Source organism: Pyrus communis, chromosome 9 (genome assembly GCF_041283825.1).
Source record: "Pyrus communis isolate YQ-2024b chromosome 9, ASM4128382v1, whole genome shotgun sequence".
NCBI lineage: Eukaryota > Viridiplantae > Streptophyta > Magnoliopsida > Rosales > Rosaceae > Pyrus > Pyrus communis.
Genome location: NC_142573.1, coordinates 7,188,785 through 7,210,026, shown reverse-complemented (window position 1 = coordinate 7,210,026; position 21,242 = coordinate 7,188,785). Strand labels below are relative to the sequence as shown.

Genomic DNA, 21,242 nt, shown 5'->3' with positions numbered 1-21,242 from the left:
AAAAAATAAATTAAAAATTTTATATTAATAAATTTAAATATTTAATGGGAGACATTAAATAAAATGCACATAATTATTTTGAATTAAGGACACATCAAGGGTGTCACATCCCGGCCCGAACCCCCGCCACATCTCGGGCTCGACTCCACCATAGCACAATATTGTCCGCATTAGGCCCCGACCACGCCCTCACGGTTTTGTTTCTAGGAACTCCTAAGTTAAGCGAGTAACATGCGAGAGCATTCCCATGATGGGTGACCCACTGGGAAGTTTTTGGGGGCCCGGGCCGGGATGTGACAAAGGGATTATAAGCAATATATAATCTAACACCAGATTTATTTTAAATTTCAATCTTCTTGAATGATTAAAGTTATATATATAAAAAATAAAAAATAAAAAAATAAAAAAAATAAAAAAAACCCTTTTGCATAATTGCATTTCATGCTTTTTGGCATAAAAATATTGTTTTCTGTCTACGAAGACAAATTTGACTGCCACGTTATCATTTAATAATCAATTGAACAAAATTTGTAACAATTGTATGACATTTGTACAGGAGCTATTGTATTTAATTGGAAATTGTATGAAATCAGAAAATGTAAGAAATTGAAATTGGACGAAAATTTGAGGAGGCAAAATGTAAGTTACCTTAACAAAATTTCTATTTACGAGCAAATAATGATTTACTAACACACAAGAACGAATAGATAAGTGGGTCCGGTGTTGAAAATGTGTCTTCCATTCCAAATTTAACAAGGTATTGTTACAAAAAAAAATGAACAATTTATGAATAAATAATAAATAGAGGATTGCCTTAGTGGTTATGACACTTCTCTCTAACTCATCGTATCTCAAAACATAAACTCTTGTCTTCTCCTTAATATAACTTATAATAATATCGCTTATAACAAATAAAAAAAAGAAAGCGAGACCAATCTTCTTCAACATAAGAAAATGTCAAGCTTTGAACTTCAATTGGCTGCATTACAAAGTTTGAATTTGAAGCTAAACTTTGACCAAATAAATAAGTAGGTCCATATCCATGTACTATCCATATAGTTGAGGACAAAATTGGAGATTGCAAATCTTCTATAAAATGGACTTGGGTACGAAGACTGACCCAATTTAGAGAGATACGTTGCCCTTCAACATTGACACTACACCAGAATTTTCAAGCTCTTTATGTTTTGGATTGATTAAATTTGTCACTTTCAACTTGATCCTTCGTATTAAGTAAGTGTAATAGAGTTGATTCTTGCAACGTATTGACATGACTAGATAAAACTTCAGTAAGATCGCCATACTACGTCATTACGTTAATGGATGATGATATAATCACATAGGGGAATTATCCTCTAATTAAATTATATTCTAAAAGTTTTTTTTTTTTTTACCCGGATAGGAAAAGAAAAATTAGTAAATTACAAAGAAAAGCCCATCGAAAAACAAAGTTACTAAAGCCCCAAAACCAAGCTAAACGCGCCTTAACAAGAAGAGTCTACCTCCAAGACAAATTATCAGAAGAAAATGGACCAAAACTAACAAGAGCATCCGCATACAAAATTTGTAATACATTTAATTAATTAATTAATACTTGGTATGAAATAATGAAAGATGGATTGGGTGCCGGTAACGTGAAATTTAGAACAATACAACTCATTACCTGAAAGCTAGCTATTTGGACATTCTTTTGGCCATGGGAATTCCTGTATTATAAATCAATCCTTCAAAACACCACGGGGTGGTTTAGTGGGTGGAGCAAATTTCAGGCTCATATTTTACGTAGTATATTTTAGGTTCGATTTTGAACGTTGGTGAATGATGAATGACACGATGGTGACAAAGATGAGGCTGACATGCCTCCTGACCCCAAAAATAATAAATTATCGTAACAAACCCATCAACTAGTCCTTTAAAAACCAATGAAGTCACTTCAAATTAGTAGTTCGAATGCAATTAGAATAATTGCAAGAACACATCATACAAGTGCACGGATTGGGCGATGTTGTAACTTGAATGTTGAATTATCATTATCGTATTCTAACATGTATTTATTCTTTATGTTATTGTTATAAAATAATTGGGACATGACATCAATGGGAAAGAGGCCAGGGTGACATTTATATTTGAAATAGGTAGGTAGGTAAGCCATGGTGTTTTATTTTATGTGATTATTGTTTGAGTTGTTGGAAGAGTTTGAATGGTTTTGGAGACAACTAAAATTAATCATTCATAAATGAGTGAGTAAACAACCAATGCATGTACAAAAATGATGGGTGTATGAATATTTAAGATTAGAAAATAAATAGTGTTAGAGAGGAATAAATATAAGTTGAGGTTTGCAACATAAGATTTTTACTTGTATTTCATAGTTCAATTATTTAAATTTAATGTTAATAAAAGTTGAGATTGTACCACAAAATCACTATCGGGGATAGAAATAGAATATGAAACTGTAAATTCCCAAGCAATGGAGGAGCCCAGGGCTCTCACCACGTGCCTATTGAAGAATGAGCCAAATTGGCAATATAAGGAGTAACTCAACTTCTTATAAGCCTTCGCAATGTTTTTCCTTTCACTAATGTGGGACTCTTTTATCATCGTGTACTCACAACTAATTCATTCAAAGTGCTACATATGTATACATAGGCAGGGTGCAAAAGTTGTAGCTCAAGTGGTTCTAGGATTTGTTTGGGACTTCTTTCATTACGGCAAAATCACTTTTTGACAACCAAAAACACATCTCTAACTATACTTTTGAAGAAACTTATAAGTGATTTAGGGTGATAGAAACATTTTATCGAGAAAGTGCTTCATTGCCTTTTTAAGAAACACTTTGATTTTTAATAAAGGCTTCAGCATAATGTTAATAAAAACATTTTTAACAAAAACGTTTATGACCATACATTCTTTTCTTCAAAAGCAATCTTAGACAAGCTCTAAGACTATTTATTATTGCACTCAAAATCCTATCTTCACCTTCCCCTTCCCTAAGTATTTGCGTCAAGCTTGGTGTTCTTATTATTATTAATTTTTAATCTCATTTTTTCCCATTTTTCTTTATAACAGAAGATTTTTATTTTATTTATTTTGTCTAAATTATATCAAGTTCAAATTTGAAACACATTTTCATGTTGCCTCTAATAATACAAAAATATGATCTCATATATCATGTTGCTAATGACCCATTCAAACTGACATCATACTTCACCTACAAAATAATTAACACCCATATAAAAATAATAAATAATAAAAAAATAAAAAACCTTTGACATAAATTGTACACTCACCTATTAGGCATCTATTTTAGGTTGCAAACTTCCAATGGCAGTTTATTGGGTTCGTATTCAAAGCCCTGCAATGTTAACCACTCTTCAGATGATGCCTATTTTTACGCTTTCAGGTTGCATGTGGTTCAATATCCTAATAAATAATGTGTTGAATTTACGTTCATGTGTTCCAAGTTTGAAACTCCCTACTCTCTTAAATTAATGTAATTATTTTGAACTCTCCCCCTCTCTTAATAATATAAAAGTAAAAAAAAGCCCCTCAAGTTATGCAATACTATTGGATCCTTGTATTTTTGGTAATCGTTTTAAATTGAGATTAACAGAAAATCTGTTGAGCTGCAAACAATTAAGTATAAAAATCTGAGCAATCCTCCAAGCTTAGCATGTTGCCCGGTAGCCGTTTGGCACCTAAATTAATTCTATGCCTTTTTAAGCAAATGGGAGAAGGACTTGCATGACAATTACATAGTTTTCGTGATGTTACATGTTAAAGATACAATGTTATGTGTAGGTTTTATTTAATATGACGTCGTATCATTATTAAGAGTTGCTACAATAACAATAAATTTGAAACATGTATGCTGTTCTCGAAATGAAAAAGACCTTAATAAATATTTTCGTGGACATTTACCAACAACAAAAAATGTTTTGGTGGACGTTAAAGTGGGCTATAGGAGCCTATAAAATCATACAAAGCAATGGCTATTAGATTTTTGGAGTAATTTAAAGTGGATATTATTTGTAGTGCTTTGAGACATCTTTTTAGATTAAAGTCTAAATAATTAAGAAAGATAACCTAATGTCGTATTATGTATCATGATTAACATTCATGGGACTGCGGAACAATCTTTTTTCCAGCGTACCCCACCATGCACCTGCCCTCACATGCCACGCAAAAGTTGATCAACCTACTACAACTTTCTTAGAAAGACAGAACATTTTTATTATTAAAGTTAATCATCCATTTAAATTGGTTATTTGAAGGCTTAATTACCTTAATTAACCGGAGTAGAACACCATAATCCAAAAGTTATTCTCTATAAATATTCTCTGCAAACCAAATAAATTAAGCATCTCGTCTTAACACGTATAACTTGACATTCCAAAAGTGATTCTCACATATCAACATGAATATTATGTATTCAAACGTTCTAGAGTAACTAGAAAATGTCCTGGCGGGCGACTACATAGAGTGATACCAAGCTAAGTCAATAAGATTCTCCGCTTTGCAATGGTTGGGAAGGGAGGAGAAGACGTTTATCTTACGCAACCTACTTCCCCTTGCTTTGCAGAAAAGTCTTTTTCACGATTTGAACTCGTAATGTTTCGATCATAAATTAACAATATTTCTGTTGCACAAAAGCTCGCCCTCAACTGCAGCTTCTCATAATTTCTTGATTGGTTTCGTTTGTTTTGGTTACCATAAGCTTAAGTAGGAAAGATGCTTGGATAAGTGTCCTACCTTTGGTTACCACGGATAACTCGACATTCCAAAAGTGATTCTTACATATCAACATGAATATTATGTATTCAAATGTTCTAGAGTAACGAGACCATGAATATTATGTATTCAAATGTTCTAGAGTATCGAGAAAATGTCCCGGCGGGTGACTCTATAGGATGATCTCAAACTAATAAAGTTTTCAGTTTTGCTATGGTCGAAGGAAGGGAGGAGACGTCTATCATATACAACTTTATTCTTATTTTGTAGAAAAAAATATTTTCTCGACTCAAACTCGTGATCTCTCTATCACAAATTAACGACTTTTTCGTTGCATAAAGGTTCACCCTTGACTGCATGAGAGGAGCTTCTCATAATTTCTTGATTGTTTTCGTTTGTTTTGGTTACCATAAGTGTTCAAGTAGGAAAGATGCTTGGAAAAGTGTACTACCTTCTTGGATTGTTTTAAGGGTTTTGCTTTTGGGCAAAGGAACGCATGGGCATATGGCTTTTCCCCGAAGTGACATTGCCATCGCCATCAAGTTATCAAGTTGTCTATAGTGGGACATGGGATTAAAAAGTGAACATCTAATCATGTACATGCCATATACAAACATGTCCAATAATTTCAACCAAGTCTTCAACTACGTTACCACAACAATCCACCATGGGAGTCAAGAAACGCCTAGATATAGTGGTGCAAGTTGAATCTCGAATCTAAATTTGACCCAATTAAGTTCAAATAAACTCAATCTAAATTTCATAGTTTCGACTTGCTAGATATTTATGTTTGTTCACCAACTATTCTGTATGAAACTTAGATTGAGTTTATTTGAACTTAATTGGGTCAAATTTAAATTTGAGATTCAACTTGCACCACCATATATAGGACTCTCATGGTGGATTGTTGTAGCACTTAAGGAACATATAGATCATATCATTTATTTGTATCATAATCTGTAAGATGATAATATTGTGTTGCAGTGTTTATGTACACTAAATTTATCCTCACAGGGCTGCTCATACAAATAAAACATGGCAAATTTAATTATGAAAACAAGATAAAGCAACTGGCCGCATAATTTTTAGAGAAAACTCATATGAGAACTTCTCAGTGGGTCACTCATCCTGGGAATGCTCTAACTCGCTTAACTTAGGAGTTCCTAAGGAACACGAAGCCAGTGAGCTCCCAAAATGCCTCGTGCTAGATAGAGATGGGAATATACATATAAGGCTTACATGATCCATTCCCCTGAACGATGTGGGATGTTACAATCTCTTTAATAATAAAATTTACTATAGAAATTAAATCTCTTCCTAATTATCTCTTTAACTATTTTTTCTTATTTCATTTACTTTTTATTATTTATTCTTCTTCTTCTTCTTGCCGCTCTAGACCCACTCATAGATTTTATTTTTTATAAACAACCTATATGACAAAAAAAATTTCTTCTTATAATCAGCATTTTTAGAGATTTATGTGTCTTGCGTATATGTATATTTTGTACTTTTTAGTTAGGTACATATCTTGCTTAGAGATATATTACTCGTTCATGTATTTATTTCTTGAGTTAAGTCATATATTTTGTACATAAATTTATGTTAGTATATTAATATTTAGGTTATATGGCCAAAGTTCAATAAAATATTTACTAATTAATGATATATCATCTGTCAAAACAGGCTGCCGACTCCCACCTAGATTCCAATTAAAGGTCATAGTTGCCAAGAAAGTAGAGAGAAACTAAGCTCTTACCTCTGAGAAAGATACCACCGAGAGAGCAAAGAGGGACTTCCATGAAGTGAGGGAGCTCAAGCAGGCCTTTCCTGGAAAGGAAGTAGACGACAAGAACCTAGTGATGGAAAAAAATAATCAGGAAATAAACATTGCAACGCAGTGTATGAATCAAAATGAAAAAAAAAAAAAATGAACTAGAAAATGGACACGACATTGCAGTGTCTGAATCCAAATGTAAAGTAATGTAAAATACAGAAACAAGAAACGAACAATGTATTGCAGTTTTCTAAATTCAAATGTAAGAGTCATGAGTTGAGCGATGTGTGAAGCGCATGAGGTAATGGAAAAAACAGAATCAGAAAACAGACACTGCAATGCAACATCTGAATCTAAATTTAAAAAACAGAACCACGAAACAAACATTGTAATGCAGTGTCTGATTCATATCGATCTATTTCAAAAAATAAAAAATATATGAGAAACAAGGTGATTTTAAGTAGGTGCTAGCTGTGGTGGCAGATTTTGTAATTTTTGTATATTTTGAATGCATTTAAGTATTATAATACATAATTGATCTATTTATAATTAACATAAATATTATAACTTTTTATTAATTTTATACAAAATCACCCTTAAATTTTTGCTCAACGATATTAGGTAGACTAAAAATAAATCAAGTTTCAAATATTTAAAATTCAAAAATACAAACAAACAGATGAACGAAATTAGAAGATTTTAATTTAGTATAAATAAAATAGTAGGGAAAAAGTAAAACTGTACTTAACTTAATAGTTATGTTGATTTTTTTATCCAAATCTAAATGCCCCTAATTTTTAAATAGACAAGAAAAAAGCTTCATAAACTAAAGTCAACATCACCTTCTGTTCGTATTTGTTTCTAGCGCAACAGACATATGCGTTTGGCCACTCAACCTGAAACTACAATGTTACCCTCGTACTTAAACTAAAATAGCAAAGTTGTGGCCCAAGAAAAGTAGACTAGAGAGGCCTTTTGGTAATTTCGTCAGGAAAAAAAACAAAAACCTTCTGTAGATACATACGGTTTTAAGCTATGACCGAACAGAAACGTGGCGGGACCCGTTTACGACGCTGATGACGTGTCGCCTTTAGATTCTTCCCGGGTTTTTCCTCGGGGGAGTTTGATAGGGTGCGAGCAAAAGTCGGAAAAGATGGAAATGTTACTTGTCAGAAGCAGCTGTCGTGGCCCCCACTTCTTCTCGTCGCGACCCTCGACGATCTGAGCTCAAAATCGGAGCCGAGGATTTGGAGTTTGGAGCCTAGTCCGCCGCTAAAGCCATGTGCGGTTGAGTAACCTATTTTTCGTTCAGAGCTGATTAGTTGGGAATTTGATGCTCTGTGGTGAAGGGTTTAGTTGCTAAAGCAGTTGCAAAATAAAATAACCACCTAGAATTTGTTTATTTATTTATTTTATTTTATATTTTTGTAGTGAACTATGTAGAAGTCGATAACCAAAAATAGAGATGACTAGAAGGGTAATAGTCAGTATGAATTATCTTTGTTTATGACTATATTCGAAATTACTCTAATTTATAAATAGATATAAAATATAGTTGTAATGTGACGAACATTATGTTTTAATTAACTAGTCTAATTCACGTCTGCATTATTATTCATATTTTTTAGCATCAACTTTGTATAAATATATATATAGAGTTGGCTTGGTTTTCGGTTTTTGTTTAAGATGCAAAATAAGTTTAGAAGTCCACGTAACAATGAGAGAAATGTTATGCTAGCTCTTCCGCCCTCATCCTCCTCTCCGCCGCCTCCGGCTACATCTTCTATCTTGTGGTCCACCCCAAGTCCTCAACTACTCAATCCATAACATTGCATTCAGAGGATTCAACTTGACGGCGTTGTCTCCTTCCTCCGCCATCTCACCAGAGATCCAGGTCACCATTCAAGCCCAAAACACCAACAAGAAGATCATAATCTACTACGGGAAAAAAGGCTCCGTCGAACTCTTCAACTTAACTTTTTTAGTTTTTGATTAGTTTAGAAAAGTTACATATCAAACCAGGTTTTAAATTTAAAATTTTTAAATCAAAACATGTGTTTTTAGGAAAAAAAATCAAAATTTTGAATTTCATTATCAAGTTAGATACCGAACAAACTCTTACAATCTAAGACAAAATATGCAAATTGTATAATAATATCTTTTGCTAATGCTTTGTGCAGTGTATGGTGCATAACAAACAGTTGTCATATGATTAAAAAGAGTCCAACATCTCTCATATTACCTAGGAATAAAAAAGGTTAGAAATCAATAGTTAAAATCATTAACAAGAGTGCCCATCAAAGTAAATCTTCATTGGGAGAAGAATAATACATTACACACACATACACATAGACTCATAGACTCATAGACTCGGTGGTGGGTCCAAGTCATGAAGTAATAATTGAGCCTTTAAAATGTGTTGCCCATATACTATGAGGATGCATTTCCAACAGTGAAGCACTTGATGCCATTATGGCAAAGTGGCTTCAAGCATCTCCCTTCTTCTTCCCTTTTTAATTATATTTTAATCCTTACTACAAGGGTGTTTGAACTTAAATCGACCTTTACCCTAGCTCCACTGATGCTCTTATGTGCATCAATTCTTAGCCGCTCACTCGTGAAAATAATATGAATAAAAAAAAATTTAGCCGCTTACTCATGAAAAATAATGTGGAAAAGAGGATTTTAAGTCACCATTTCGTGCTATTTAAGAAAAGTATTTTGCTAATTGTTAGATTGAATATTATAGAGTGTAATGATGATCACATAATTTTTTCTTCTCTTCGGCTCCTACGTATTTTTCTTTTTTTTAACCGTTAGATTAGATAAGTCAAACGAAAATAACGAATATGATTAAATATGATATGTAGAGAAAAACAAAATAAGTATAGTTATTATTCCTCAATCACAAAAAAACATGAAATAAAGAGAAGCATGAGCCGACTTTTGATACATGTAAATTACGCATAAAATATGTCTAAAGTTGTTAATATTCGACAAACAAGCACAATTTTTGTTGATACAATTGCTATTAAAGGAGGGAGCAATTGAAACATGACCGTACACATGTCGGTAGATGTTTTTAATCACTTGAATTATTGACATAGATTTTAAAAACAAACAAAGCCAAAGAAGAAAAATACAAACTAAGGTGAAAAGAAGGTAAAAATAAAATGGACAAGGTCAATGCCTCAAGAATATCATATGTTGTCCACTTCCGAAGATAAGACCTATGATATCTGCTTGTTTACTCAAAATAGATACTAGTAAGGCCAAAAAAGTAGGGGAAAGAGTTGTACAATATGGAAGAGTTTGATGACTCTTTTTGGTAGGGTAGCGTTTTTGGCACATTACTTTTTACTTTTTACACATTACTGTTAATTTTTATCTATTGATATTTTTCAATTAATTCAATCAGAAGGTTGGAAATTGAGAGAAATATGTGAGAGATAAAAATAGGTGTGTGGATAGCACCATTCTTTTGGTATAGACCCTTTTTTTGAGTAATGCTATAAACATATCTATTTTTACTTCTTACACACTCTTCTCTTCTAGACCGTTGGATTGAAGAAGATCAATGATAAAAAAATTGATAAAGATGTGAGAGAAAAAAAATAAGTGTGAATAACACTATACTTTTTTTTTAGGTCAATAGACCGTATTAATACTTAAAGAAAAGTAAAATAGCTTCTAATGATGGTCAAACTAATCATGTTTTTAATTTTTTTTATTACACTAAAACAGTGGTTTTTGTTTTAATCAAATTATTCCATTATATTGCATTGGTCGGGTAGGGTATGCCGGCAAACATTTTCATGTAGATGCCCACATCATTAAAATACACCCTTAATTTAATTAAGAATCTTTACACAAATGGTGTACCCATTAACTCTTTCGCCCATTTACTTGCCCCTTTTATTCTAAAATACTAGACTTGCACAAATTTTTTTAATTTTTATATTTCATATTTTCTATCACCAAATAACGTGAACGGTAAAATAAAACAATACTAGAACTTAAATTTCAAAATTTGTTTTGTTGTTGTCATATTATTCCGAAGAAACAAAAGAAGAACACCACTTGACTGCTGAAAGTTCAGCAACAACTCTTGTTGTACTCAATTATATTTGGACACGTGTCCAATCTGTGTCTACAATTTTAATTATTTGAATACGTGTACTTTCAGCAACCAAGTAGTGTCCACAAAAGAAAGAGGAAAAAATGGAAAAAGAAACTAGGAAGTTTGAGTGGAAGCTTGTCCTCTCTCTCACAAAATATATATAGAGATTGGTGCTGTCCGCACACACCTCTCAATATTTAGCCGTCGGATTGGACGAATTAACAATGATCAAATAACAAAAATTAATGTGAAGAAAGGAAAAAAAGATGCGTAAATAGCAATACGTGTGTATATATATACATAAATATATTATATATTGTAAGTCCGTAGATCTGCATCGCAGCGGTGAGCAGACACACATCTTTAAACACTGAAGGGTGCAGTCAACTCTTACAAAAAGTAAGAGAGTTCCCTGAAAAGAAAAAGAAGGGGAAATTAATAAATTAAATAACTTTAAATAATGTTATTTAGTATTACGATTTAATAATATTTTTTTTGATTTGTAAGTGCGGTAATGTTTTATGTTTAAATCTCGTCAAAAGTAGATTTAAACTACATTATTATTAGTTCATTGTAAGATTAAACTCGTTGTTAAAAAAAAAAATAGTGAATATTGGAAAACCTGTGTTTATTATTATGGTATTTTTGGTAATGTTGGGTTTTTCTAAAGCTTCCCCCACTAGATGATGAGATAATGATGTCCCCAAACCTCAAATCAAAATGCTTGACGCCAACCTGAATAGTGAGAATAAGGAAGTGATTGTGGGTCCCTACTTGTCCGATTTTCGAGTCGTGTAATATGTCAAATTCGAAAATTGGCCACATATTGTGGATATTTTAACGAGTTTTGAGTCATATAACATGTTTGAAATCGCCAAACACTGCAAGTTTTGAGTCATTTAATTCATTATTTAGTTAAGTTAAAATTCTATAAATATTTATGCTTGTTTTGAGTTATATACTATGTTGTGTCTAAAACCGCCACCCGATCTGTGGGGTTTAGAAAAGAGGAAAGAAGCCATATTTTCTCACTCTGATAATTGGTTCCAGTTGGAATTCTAGAGAAACCAACACCGGTCCAATCAAATTTTCCTTTATTTTGGGTGCAGGGTTTTTTTAGTCTGTGAGAAAAATTGCCAATAGCACTCACGGTGCTTTCTCAAATGAAAAACACTCACATTCTGAATGCTTATTTTAGCATGTGGTGTTACGAATTTGATCTTCTAGAGAGACATCTAAGTCAATTTAATGACGTTATAACGACACTGCAACAGCAACAATCTGATATCATAACGACAATAATTTAACGCTATAATGACACGGTAATAATATCAACAAAATCGAGTAACATGCAACTCAGGGCGGTCTCTATGGACTGTTAGAGTGTCGTTATAGTGTCGTTGTGGCCTAAAATATAATTGTTGAATGATCGTTACGACGTCATTAAATTAAAAAGAAAAACTAATGAAAAAGGGTTTGAAAACTTTAAGTTTTAACGATAAGGGCAAAATAAAGGGTCAAGTGAATTGTACCAGGATTGACTTTTTAATGTAAAAATTTGATTTTTCGTTAAAGTAAACAGTATCAAAAGTTTTTCATTAAAGTTCCTTAAATTAAATCGGATGTCTCTGGACTTGATATTCAAAGGGTAATATAGTAAAATTAAAAAAAATTGTATGTTTGATTGAATTTAAAAAAGTGAGTGCTTTTACCAATTTTTGCAAATAGAAAATGCATCACTGTTGATGCTCCTTTTTGGGTTCACAGAATTGTGGGTGGTAGAAACTAGAAAGAGCCCTTATACACAGAAAGGCTATTTGTTTCCTCTTATCTCCTTAATGATATCTTCACAGGTTGCCCAAATAATAACAGTGCTTTGGCTCATCAACTTGTTGGTTTGCATGATTGGTAGCCCCCCTTTTAGAGAAAAAAAGTAGTAAATTTGATGGGTTTTTCATGCTTCCCAGATGTAAAGATTTGAACTTGAAAGTGAAAAAGTAGTGGAATTTGGAGCTGGGTTCCTGAAGGTTGAAGTGGGTTCGATGAAATTTCACATCTTTTTTCAGATTTTTCAGTAAAGCATTGTTCTTGATGTGTTTCCCGAACTGGGTTTGCTGAAAGTTTGCTGGGTTTGCTGAAGATTTTGCTGGGTTTTCAGCATTTGGTGGTCAGATTTTGATGACTAGTTGTGCTGAAGCTTTCAGAAATCTCCGTGGAGTTACATTAGCATGTATCTGAATTGTAGGGTATCCTCTGGTTTTAATGGCAGATTGCCCTTCAATCTTGACTTGAACAAGGCAATGGAGACTTTGCATGGGACTAGCTGTACCAGAAGATGGAGAGGAAAGGTCCTATTTCTGGGGCTTCTGGGTTTTGTTACAATCATTTGGGGTTTCTTGAGTTTCAATGATGGAAGTTTGGGGATGAGACAGAAAGCTCCAGATATGGGTGGAGAGAAAGCTTGCATCCTGCAGCAGCATTTCAATGTCAGCAAGTCCCAACTTCTCGCTTTCGCTTCGTTGTTCTCTGAATCAGATCAGGTGATGTGCTCATGACTCTTCTTAAACTTGCATCTATAAGCACTTGCTTTTGCTTCTGAATTCAAGAAATTGTCTTCTCTTCTGGTTTTTGGATATCCAGAAGTTGGATTAAAATCAATTTTGTTATCTTTTGTGTATTTGTTCTAGCTTAATCGATTAATCCCTTTAATAAAAGTAGTTTCGAGCCGTATCCATATACTTAGTATTCTTCCTGTTCCGAATTCAGATTTACGATGGATTACTGGTTTTTCGATAACTGTCAGCTGACATAATTTGATGAATCTATTGTAGTTCAATACTCCACATATGTAGGATATATAGTCCGCCCAAAAAGATTGTGTATCAACTATCCGTTATAGCGTTATTTTATGATGCTTTAGCTTTACTTTTCCAGTAAACCATGGTAATTGAATAGTGAACTTTTGATCGATTGATTTCACCACTTATTTTTCCGGTCAGATGATAAGTTATCATATGCAAGGTGCTTGAGACCGTCTCTGTGTATTAAGAGGGGAAACCTGCATAGTTACGAGAAAAAGCTTTTATGTGCCCCCATTTTTCTACTTCTTCTCACTAGTCTCCATGTGTTACAGATAGCATCCCTTGAATGTACCAAAGAACCAGGACCGGGTATGATGTTTGGTAATGTCATTTCCTGTTATCTGAAGGTGCTATGTTCAGATGAGGAGTTTCAGAAGCGACATAAATGGGCAGCAGAAAATGAAGAAGCCAAGGACCAATGCCTGGTTCAAGATGAAAACATCCGCAGGAAGTGTGATGTATCATTGCTGGAGGACACATCCCCAACATGCACTGTGCAATCTACAGTTTCAGCTAATAGGATTTGTGAAAAGGTATAACTTTGATGCTTAGACTGAACTATGGATGTGTCAAATTGTCAATGTTACAATTTAGGTTCCATTATTAGCATAGATGTTATAGCTACTGAGTACTTTACGTGAGTCACGTCAAACCCTTTCCGTACACATTAAAGGGGGAAACAGAAAATGTTAGCAAGGTTCAACTCTGGAAAAGCTCAAAAACTGAATATGTATGAAGAGTCGAATGATCAAATGAAGAAATATTCTTTGACAGATTTCCTGTAGGATTCACAATTGGTTTTTTCTTTTCTTATTTGAGTTGGTGCTGTGATACCATGCCAGGACCATATGTCTGATATGCACACTATAATCCTAATTTGTGTGTTTTGGTGTGTGAAGATGTAATTGGGATGGCTTTTCTGTGCAAAAACTCTACTATTTAATTTAAATAGTTTGTATCCATGTTATTAGTCTGGAAAAAACAAATGCAAACCAAAACTCATCAGAGATGGTTCAAATAACTAAGTGTTTTGTTTGTGTTTTTTTCTCTGATTATAACAATTTGGATTCGGTGGCGCAGGAGGAGTTTGCAAAAGAGAACTCTCAGATGCTTTGTACTCTGGTAATACGATGTTGGTGGGCGTTTGTTGGAATGATCATGTGTTACAAACTGTCTGGTTTTTCTATGAAATTGTGGAGGAATAAAAAACAGAAGTTGGTTCAAAAGGTTAAAGAGCAGCCATTGCCTCGGAGGAAGCAGCCAGAGAAACAGCAACAGCAAGACCCAAAGCCTCCTAAGGTTGCTGGCACTTGGAGGAAGAATCTACTTTTAGTATTTATCATGTTTGGTTTCATTACATCATTGTGGTTATGGTGGCACTTGTGTGCAAGAGATCATTTGTGGAGGGAAGAAACACTTGCCAACATGTGCGATGAACGAGCCCGGATGTTGCAGGATCAGTTTAATGTGAGCCTGAATCATGTTCATGCTTTAGCTATTCTGGTCTCCACCTTTCACCATGGGAAACAACCTACGGCAATTGATCAGGTAATTTTCATATCTACCTTTAGGTAAGTCATTTGTCCCCCTAGATAAGCCAACTTAATAGGCGCTTGGAGCATGCAATTCAAGGATTTTATAATTTATATTATACTGAAAAGTAAGGAAAGGAAAAACTAATCAGTAACTTTACCCTTGTGCAACTCTATTGGGTTATGAAATGGTTTAACCTTGTACATTTCTTTCTTTCCACAGAAAACATTTGGTGAATATACAGAGCGAACAGCTTTTGAGAGACCCCTTACGAGTGGTGTTGCTTATGCTTTGAAAGTTACTCATGCCGAGAGGGAACAATTTGAGAAGGAACATGGATGGATAATAAAAAAAATGGAAACTGAGGACCAGAATCTAGTCCAAGATTTTATTACAGAAAGCTTGGCCCCTGCGCCTGTTCAAGATGAATATGCACCCGTGATATTTTCTCAAGAAACTGTCTCCCACATTGTCTCTATTGACATGATGTCCGGAAAGGTTCGTCCTTATTTTAGCTTTGGCTTAGAGATACGCTCTCCCTCTCTCCCTTCTCTTCTTGCTGCTTTTGTTAATTTTTTGTTTATGAGCCACTTTATCTGTGCCAATGCCTCAGACTAAACCATTACTACCTTCACCTCCCTTCTTGTTTTCGTGTCAAATTAAACCTGTACAACAACGGAGAGATAGTACATTGATAATTTGAATGTCACTGGACCACACTTCTCCCCACACAATTCAAAACTTTATCAACCGCTTAAAAAGTTTACTTCTACAAGTCATACTTGCAAAGGCATATTCGATATCCAGTAACCATTCTCATAATGCTAATGTGAAATACTGCTAATTATATAGGATGACCGTGAGAACATCTTGCGAGCAAGGGCAACTGGAAAGGGAGTATTGACCTCCCCGTTTAAGCTATTGAAATCCAATCACCTGGGAGTTGTACTCACATTCGCCGTCTATAATGCTGATTTGCCTCCAGATTCCACACCAGAGCAACGAATTCAAGCTACTGTGGGGTAAATTTTGTAACCATGGAATTTTCTGGATTTCTAGTACATGGCCGTGACTTGTGCTTTCTGAATTATTTTGCATTTAATATCTACAGGCTGAAATTCTTGTACTGATGCTTTCATAAATAGGTATCTAGGTGCATCATACGATGTACCGTCACTGGTGGAGAAGCTCTTGCACCAACTTGCCAGCAAGCAAACAATTGTTGTGAATGTTTATGATACAACTAATTCATCTGCTCCAATCAACATGTATGGTACTGATGTTATTGATACTGGCCTGTTGCACATTAGCAATCTGGATTTTGGGGATCCACAACGCAAACATGAAATGCACTGCAGGTTAGATTTCATACAACGTTAATTATATATATATATCAGCCCAAATATGTGGAATTACTCTTCTTTTTCTTTTCCTCCAATCCAATACAGTACTCTTTCGGTTGCAGGTTTAAGCACAAACCTCCGTTTCCTTTGACAGCAGCAAGCGCATCAATAGGAGTCCTAGTCATTACCTTCCTAGTTAGTCATATTTTTCATGCGGCCATAAGCCGAATAGCTAAAGTGGAGGCAGACTATCGTGAGATGATGGAACTCAAAGTTCGTGCAGAAGCTGCAGATGTGGCCAAATCTCAGGTATATTTTGTTCATTAGCTATAAGAGTTTCCTATGACTGGAAGGTTCTCTCATGAAATTTAGTCTCGGACCCGTCTGAAATGAAAAAATAAACCTAATAGTTTACTTATTTGTCTATTAATGTATTACATGATGTTTCTTGATCAACCCGTGGCTGAACATCTCTCTTTTGCAGTTCCTTGCAACTGTTTCCCATGAGATCAGGACACCAATGAATGGTGTTTTAGGTAACTTAGATGTTCTTTAGTGCATCAGTCGGTTTTGCACAGAACTTTCAAGGTTACGTAATCTGATGATATTTCAATCAAAATCCAGGCATGCTGCAAATGCTGATGGACACCGATCTAGGTCCAAACCAACAGGACTACGCGGAGACTGCTCATGCTAGCGGGAGAGAACTGATATCGCTGATAAATGAGGTTCTTGATCAGGCCAAAATCGAATCAGGCAGGCTGGAACTTGAAACTGTTCCTTTTGATCTGCGGTCAGTGTTTGATAATGTTCTATCACTTAACTCAGGAAAATCCAATGAGAAAGGGATCGAGGTAAAAACAAAATTTAACCATCGTATTTGATGTATTTTTCTGTAGTTGTTACTTATATCAGTTCTTGTGGTTTGGGTTTTGTTTTGCGCGATAAAAGTTGGCTGCTTATGTCTCCAATATGGTACCTGAAGTTGTCATCGGTGATCCTGGACGCTTTCGGCAGATAATCACAAATCTTGTTGGGAATTCAATTAAGGTTAGATACGTTTCTTAATACTGGTTTGGTGATAAAAGCTTCCCTATTTTCTGTCCCTATATTGAAATGAAAGGCTACCAGGTGCTAACAGAAATAAACTATATAGTTGGGACTTGTACACGGTTAGATGATTATGCTTAGAACTATCTGTAATTTATAGTACTTGTTTCACTTTTAGAAACTGTTTACAGGTTTTATTACGTACTCGTTTTGCTAATTGTCTGTTAACTTGTTTAAACTGTAGTTCACCCATGACAAAGGACACATATTTGTCTCGGTGCATCTGGTGGATGAAGTGAGGGCCCCACCTGATCTTATGGATGAAGTTCTAAGACAAGGCTTGAACTTAGTTGGAGATGTCTCAAACAAAACTTACAATACATTGAGTGGCTTCCCTGTTGTCAATAGATGGAAAAGCTGGGAAGGTTTTGAATCAATACGCAGCACAACACTGGAGAAATCTGATATGATCAAATTACTTGTAACAGTTGAGGATACAGGTGTAGGAATTCCTCTAGATGCACAAAATCGCATCTTCACACCTTTTATGCAGGCTGATAGCTCCACTTCTAGAACTTATGGTGGTACTGGAATAGGATTGAGCATTAGCAAACGTCTGGTAGATCTCATGAGTGGGGAGATAGGGTTTGTAAGTGAACCTGGCACTGGAAGTACCTTTTCATTTGTTGGAACTTTTGGGAAGGGAGAATTAAGTTCCCTGGAGACAAAGCGGCACCAGTATGAACCAGCTGTCTCAGAGTATCAAGGACTGAGAGCATTGGTAATAGATAATAAAACCATCCGAACTGAGGTCACGAAATACCATATGCGGAGATTGGGAATATCTGTGGATACAGCGTCCTGTCTGGAATCAGCGTGCTCTTATTTATCTAGTGCTGGCAACACCAGGTGAATTTTATCTTTTCAAGTATAGTGTATGTTTGTAGTCGGTTTTATGTCCTGAAATAAATCATTGAAGACTCGAGGTCTTAATCTACTTCTGTAGCATTTAATTGCCGTGAACATGATAAAAGGATTCTTCTCGTATGATAAGAATTCATGGAATCAACCACTTCACAGCTTTACAATTTTTTTTTTTTTTTCACTTTCCATAACTTCTCTAAGAAAGTGATTTGGTACGTGTACACCACCTTAAACAACTTTTCCTAAAAAGTGATTTGAGACAAGAAGAAACTAGATACTTATTCTTCGTACAACTCTACGACTTTATTTAAATTATACAAGGAAAAGGTAATTGATACTAATAAGAGAATGTTTTGATTAATAACAGTAGAATTTGGTTGATGTTTCTAATGCATTGTTAACTGTTTTTCGTGCAGTCTTTCCACACCGTTGGCCATGGTTCTTATTGACAAAGATGTTTGGGATAAAGAAACTGGTATTATATTGCATCAGTCACTTAAAGAGCACAGAAAAAACAACAACGTGGAATCGCTTATAAACCTTCCGAAGATACTTCTCGTGGCTACTTCCATCACTCCTGTTGAACGCAATGTAGTAACATCTTTAGGTCTTGTAGATAAAGTATTGACGAAGCCACTTCGGTTAAGTGTCTTAATTGCTTGCTTTCAAGAAGCCCTTGGAAGCCGTAAGAAGAGGCTTCTAAATGCAAACAAGCCAACTCTTGGAAAGTTACTAAGAGAGAAGAGAATTTTGGTGGTGGATGACAATGGAGTGAACAGAAGAGTGGCAGAAGGTGCTTTAAAGAAGTATGGAGCAATTGTCACCTGTGTGGAGAGTGGAAAGGCTGCTTTGTTGAAGCTTAAGCCACCCCACAACTTTGATGCTTGCTTTATGGATCTCCAGATGCCAGAAATGGATGGGTAATGAATCTGCCGACTCCTCATTCTCTAATCAAAGGAATCTTTAGTTTTTAACTGTCTATAATCATGCAGGTTTGAAGCAACTCGGATCATCCGTGGTATTGAAAGTGAGGTAAATGAGAAAATTGCAGCTGGGGAAGCATCAGTTGAAATGTTTGGCAATGTCGTAAATTGGCACACGCCAATATTGGCTATGACGGCTGATGTGATTCAGGCTTCAAATGAAGAGTGCATAAAATGTGGGATGGATGGTTATGTGTCAAAGCCATTTGAAGAAGACCAGCTGTATTCAGCAGTGGCACGTTTCTTTGAGTCTGGTTAATCGAGAGGGATTCCTATTGATGTGGTTTTTTGTGGATTGATGTCCATAGTGTCATGGGCTCTCCAATTAACACTGAGCTGCCCGGGCCCTGCCTTGACCTGGTTGAGAGACTAGTTCTATCCATATTTTCCCAACTTCAAACCATGGTAAGTTTATAGCATTTCTCTTCTGCACATGTCAAAATATGTCATAACGTCTGCACCACGCTGTTTTCAGCTGTTTCAGAAATGGTTTAACACAACCCATTTTGCTATTCTTTCAGGAATACTGCGCATTGGGCCACAGAGAACGTATTCATGTGTGTGTGTATACTGGGAGACTGGCTGCCATCACTTGTCGGATCAAATACTTTACGATCATCTGCCAAGCAAAATAAGAGAAATGATGGCCTTCGGTACATACCATCTGCTTTTGTTTGTAGATAGTGTCTGCCTCCCGCTTCCACCTCAAAATTTTTTCCTCCATTGTTTGTAGTATGTAGGTCGGGATTAAGAACCATGTAGTGCCAAAATCATCCATTTTTTGAACTCTGCTGAGATGAATGAATCTTTCATCTCCTCGGTGTTGGTACAAGATTGCAAGCTAATAAACCCGATTCCTTGAAGGATGAAAGATTATTTGTTCATTTTATCAGAGTTGATGGCTGCTTTGACATTCTACGCACAGAGGGAGATCGAAGAAAATAGGAAAGACTCTTGATAATCGGAGATAGAGAGCGTGTGCACTTACCAGTTAGTCTGAGAATGTCTTGAAATTTTTTGTAGAGGTGTATATAACTCTGTATAAATGTTATGTAATGAAGATCATGCTGTAGGTGTATCTTCAGAGTACCACTGAGTGTAAATTATATGCGTTTCCTATAAGCATAATTGGTTTCTCCATTGATGTTGCCAAAAACTGAGAGTACGGTTGGTTCGTTTGATAACCATATTTGTTTTTAGTTTTCACTTGTTTTGCTTGAGATACGGAGAAAGTATATAAAAGAAACGAGGGAATAAGACAGGTGGTGAGAGGGGAGGGAAAAAGAATAAAGAATGCATGAATGAAAACAAAATCTCGAAAGAGAAATTTGGAATAGTTTTCGTTTTCGTTTTGTGTACCCTTTGCTGTACATTTTTTTTTCTCGTCTCTTCTAACGTCCTTCCTCCAATCCTTGTCATTAAATCGATAACAAGCAATATTCTAAACTTGTATAATTTAGAATTTTCGAATAGGAAGACTTGAACTCGAGAGAAGGGGATTTGAACTTAGATACAAGCGGTGAACACCATTGTCTTGACCAATTGATTGCCTCATAACTAGCAAGAACTTATTTAACAATTTGAATAAGCTAAATTAAAGTGGACAAAAACCGCACAAACAACTAAATTTCCACACAAGGACAATCAACCACAATATGTATCCGAGCCCAGTATTTGGGGACTACTTTAACATAATACAACGTAAAACTGAATTCAAAAGAAAGAAAGAACTAAAAAAGAGTTAAATCTCTCGGAGCGTTCGCCGTCGCCATTGCAGTCACTTCTTTATTTTCTCATCACATTTACAGGCCTTACATGGACACCTGCGTCTCAGCATTTTCTTAAAACAACCATAACATTGACACTTGATCTCTCGGGAATCCATTCGTAGTGCGCGAGAGAGATGGAGAGCGAATGCGGTTG

General features: G+C 35.2%; 1 protein-coding gene across 1 annotated transcript; it reads left to right on the top strand.

Moving 5' to 3' along the window:
• The first annotated feature begins 12,349 nt into the window (after positions 1 to 12,349).
• Positions 12,350 to 20,459, top strand: LOC137739990 (histidine kinase 2-like). The gene is made up of 14 exons (XM_068479766.2): positions 12,350 to 13,165; positions 13,759 to 14,019; positions 14,567 to 15,034; positions 15,242 to 15,517; positions 15,872 to 16,041; positions 16,165 to 16,377; positions 16,485 to 16,671; positions 16,847 to 16,898; positions 16,987 to 17,216; positions 17,314 to 17,412; positions 17,657 to 18,321; positions 18,753 to 19,256; positions 19,329 to 19,724; positions 19,841 to 20,459. The coding sequence occupies exons 1-13, from the start codon at positions 12,854 to 12,856 to the stop codon at positions 19,576 to 19,578; spliced, it is 3,687 nt and encodes a 1,228-aa protein (XP_068335867.2). The 5' UTR covers positions 12,350 to 12,853; the 3' UTR covers positions 19,579 to 19,724; positions 19,841 to 20,459.
• The last annotated feature ends 783 nt before the right edge of the window (positions 20,460 to 21,242 follow it).

Excerpts from the sequence above, each read along its gene's own strand:
- LOC137739990 (XM_068479766.2), top strand. The coding sequence starts at position 12,854 with ATGTATCTGAATTGTAGGGTATCCTCTGGTTTTAATGGCAGATTGCCC. Across the intron at positions 14,020-14,566 it reads CTAATAGGATTTGTGAAAAG|GAGGAGTTTGCAAAAGAGAA; the intron begins GTATAACTTTGA and ends TCGGTGGCGCAG. Across the intron at positions 15,035-15,241 it reads AACCTACGGCAATTGATCAG|AAAACATTTGGTGAATATAC; the intron begins GTAATTTTCATA and ends TTCTTTCCACAG.